Source organism: Lynx rufus, unplaced genomic scaffold (assembly GCF_022079265.1).
Source record: "Lynx rufus isolate CCGP_SWC_20201006 ecotype Redwood Valley unplaced genomic scaffold, mLynRuf1.p SCAF_18, whole genome shotgun sequence".
NCBI lineage: Eukaryota > Metazoa > Chordata > Mammalia > Carnivora > Felidae > Lynx > Lynx rufus.
In genome coordinates, this window is record NW_025814832.1 from 629,592 (window position 1) to 633,730 (window position 4,139).

The 4,139-nt window shown below is 41.8% G+C and overlaps 1 protein-coding gene across 1 annotated transcript; it reads left to right on the forward strand.

Annotated features, from left to right (window-relative positions):
• Window positions 1–2,800: 2,800 nt before the first annotated feature.
• LOC124512921 (olfactory receptor-like protein DTMT) lies at window positions 2,801–3,745 on the forward strand. The gene has a single exon (XM_047080562.1). The coding sequence runs from the start codon at window positions 2,801–2,803 to the stop codon at window positions 3,743–3,745; it is 945 nt and encodes a 314-aa protein (XP_046936518.1).
• Window positions 3,746–4,139: the final 394 nt, after the last annotated feature.

The window sequence follows — 4,139 nt, forward strand, 5'->3', positions numbered from 1 at the left end:
GAGTCTTTTTATTAATTATAGCATTCGTAAATATTACTACATAATGCATCTCACAAGATTGTATCATTTTAACGGATCTCTGAGGCAAGCATTTAATACACAGGTTCTTAACCCTGGAATATATATTTGAATTACATTAGGAGCTTTAAAATACTTTGGATAGTCCTCTCCCCTCAGGAATCTGATTACATTTACTGGTACAGTAATCAGTATTTTAAAAATGTGTGTCCTTACTACTTAAAGTGGTCCACAGACCAGCAGACTTGGCATCAGAAAATATAAAATTTAGTGCCTAAAAAAATGTAGAATTTTAGTCACCACTGCAAATCTACAATATCAAAATTAGCATTTCACAGGACCCCTAGGCAGTTCATATGTAGATTTTTAGAAGCACTGACTCTTGGGCCTCCCAGACTGAGAATCATTGATTGGCCATGTGAACAAGATGAGAGGCATCGTTAATGGAGCAGCTGAAGCTCCTACGCCTGATCCGTGGCAGTGTCTGCTAGCTCTCTGGTCTGTGCTTCCTAATGAGATGTTCGCACCAGGGATGGTGCCCGCTCATTTTCCAGAGGAGAAAAATTCTGATAAATGAGGTGTATGAAACTTCACTTGATACCATTATTTGCTGCAACACCAGCACATATGTCCACGTATAAAAAATTTTAATGTGGCTCAAACAGCATCAGCAGGGTGAAAATTCTAGCCATTGGAGTCAGTTATGCTTCTTTAGGGAGGGAACTTTTAATATTCCTTAATGCTCCTACTGAGCTTTCTTAGCTTTGAGGGACTCTCTGAGGTGTGGGTGTCTGGAGAAGCACTGGAATGAGGTCTCAAGGGTAGAAATTACCTTTATTTTTTCCTTTCCTCCACAAATTACTAAACCTGTCTATACATGAGATTTTTTTTTATGGCAATACCACTGAATCCTATGGATACAACACAAGGAAAAAGTGATGGTGTGGATGTGTATACTGGGTTGTCTGTTTCGGTTAAAGAGCAGTGTGCTTGAAGTAGTCCAAATTTTCCATGAGTTAGAGATTATGTCAGGGAATTCTATAATAAAATGTCAAAAACTAGTAAGTTCTTGTTCTGAGAGTATTTAGTAGGAGTAGATATTCTAATAGGAGTTTGCTGTCTGTAAAGTTGAAGGAATGCATGTCTCAGCCTGAAGAACAGCCAATAAATATTTACGAAACACTGGCTACATCCAGGCACTGTGCCAGATGCTGGCACTTCTGTAGTCATGAAGGCAGACACGGCCTTTCCTGCATGAAGTTTACAGTCCATTAGGGAGGACAGCTATACACAATACCTTGGGCAGTATTAGGGAAAAGCACAGGATCCTGTGGAAACATAGTAGCAGGTTCACACTTGGTCTGGAGGGGACAGGAGAGGTGTAGCTGAGTAAGTGATGTTTAATATGCCTGAAGGTTAAGTAGGGCAAACCCAGGTGAAGAGGGAGCAGGGGGAGGAAGATGCTAGGCATGGGGGCCAGCAAGTGGAAAAGTCTGGAGGCAAGAAATTGTGACTTTCAAGTCCAGCATTTCTGGAGAGGTGAGTGTATGTCACTATGGGGCCAGGTGAAGCTGTGGAGGTAGGCCAGGGTCAGGTCAGGAAGCAATTTTGTGCCCTTGAAAGGAATTCTGCCTTTATCTTAAGAGCAGTGAGAATCTATGAAGACTTAAGGGAGAATGATCAGATTTTCATCTTAGAATACTGCAGTGTGAACAAAGGATATTAAAGGAGAGTATTCAAGCATGGACACAAGGAGATGAGTGAAGAGGCTGTTTCAATAGTGCAAACAAGACATGATGTCAGCCCAGCCAGGATAGTGATGGTTGAGATAAGGAGTGGATAAATGAGAAAGAGATTTATCGTGTCAGAATATATAGGATGTTGATAATGACAGAAAGGAGGGAGTAAAAGAAAACTCTCAGGTGTATGACTTAAGCCTGGATTTCTTTTTTTTTTTTTTTAACGTTTTATTTATTTTTGAGACAGAGAGAGACAGAGCATGAACGGGGGAGGGGCAGAGAGAGAGGGAGACACAGAATCGGAAGCAGGCTCCAGGCTCTGAGCCATCAGCCCAGAGCCCGACGCGGGGCTCGAACTCACTGACCGCAAGATCGTGACCTGAGCTGAAGTCGGACGCTTAACCGACTGAGCCACCCAGGCGCCCCAAGCCTGGATTTCTTTTACTGAGATATGAGAGACTTGGAGGCACAGATTAGGAGAGGGGCAGGGTGAGATCATGAGCTTTATTTGCGGTCTGTGGAGCTGAAAATGCTTGTGATATTATATGATGAGATAATCACTACACAGTTGGGAATACAGTTCTGACGGTGATAGAGGTCTATCCATGAGGTTTAGATGGTAATTTATGCCATGGGAGTAAGCAACTCTTTTAGGGCTGTCTATGTAGCATTATAAGAGAATAGGATTTAGGAAAAAAAGCCCAAGAAAACACCAATATATAAAATTCTGTTATGGAAGACACCAATCACAGTTATTGAGAATGAAGAGCTAAGAAACAGGATGATTGCACAGAAGGGATCAGAATGTTTCAGAAGGTATGGAAGAGTCAATATTATTAAATGCTAATTAACTAGAAAAAAAATTGAGCCAGAAAATGATTAGGTTAAGTGATTTGTTATATTTGTGGTTATAGAGTGTTGTGGATAACAAGGATGAAATCAATCATTGCAGAACAACGTACAGACCATGTATCTTAGAAATATTTTCATTTTTATTCAGTTTTTTAATGGACACCATTATTTCCTCCTAAAGGACACAGACCATGACAAGAAGAAATCAAACTATTGTCTCAGACTTCCTCCTTCTGGGCCTGCCAATTGAGCCAGAGCAACAAAATCCGTTTTATGTCCTGTTCCTGGCCATGTATCTTATCACCGTACTGGGGAATCTCCTCATAATTTTCCTGATTTGCCTGGACTCCCACCTGCACACACCCATGTATTTGTTTCTCAGCAATTTGTCTTTCTCTGATATCTGCTTCTCTTCTGTGACCATTCCGAAATTGTTGCAAACCATGCAGAGCCAAGACTCATCCATCACTTTTGCTGGCTGCCTGACCCAAATGTACTTCTTTCTGTTTTTTGCAGACCTGGAGAGTTTCCTCCTAGTGGTCATGGCCTATGACCGCTATGTGGCCATCTGCTTCCCCCTCCACTACACCATTATCATGAGCTCCAAGCTCTGTCTCTCCCTGGTTGTGCTGTCCTGGGTGCTGACCATGTTCCATGCTATGTTACACACTCTCCTCATGGCCAGATTGTGTTTCTGTGCTGACAACATAATCCCCCACTTTTTCTGTGACATGTCTGCTCTGCTGAAGCTGGCCTGCTCTGACACTCGAGTCAATGAGTTGGTGATATTTATCATGGGAGGGCTTGTTCTCGTCATCCCATTCCTACTCATTGTCATGTCTTATGCACGGATTGTGTCCTCCATCCTCAGGGTCCCTTCTGCCAGGGGCATCCGCAAGGCCTTCTCCACCTGTGGCTCTCACCTCTCTGTGCTGTCTCTTTTCTATGGGACAGTTATCGGTCTCTACTTGTGCCCTTCAGCTAATAATTCTGCTGTTAAGGAGACTGTCATGGCCGTGATGTACACTGTGGTCACCCCCATGCTGAATCCCTTCATCTACAGCCTGAGGAACAGAGACATGATGGGAGCTCTGGGAAGACTCCTTTTCAAAAAGAAAATTTCCTTCTCTGTATAATGGTAAAGCTGAGGATTTTTACATAATTTTATCAAGTAGATACACTGATGTTAATATGGGAATATTGACCCAGGCTTCTTTTTTTTCTCCCACCATGAATTTTTCTATTAAAAAGACCTACTAAATAATTGTTCAGTACCTAATACAAATGAAGTGGGGTTATGTGGTTGCACTCAGAAAGGGGATCCCAATGACCTGGTAGCAGGTTCTTTCTATTTGCTCTTCCCAGGTGACCCTGAAGAAACATTATTTTTAAACTTTTAATTGAGCTTTCTGTTTCCAGTTGTGAAACAACTAATATGTTATGTGTTTTGTTTGTTTGTTTTTTAACTAAAACTCTGCTTTAAGTAATACCCTGCTCTCCCAGGTCAATATTGACTAAAACTCAAGCCTC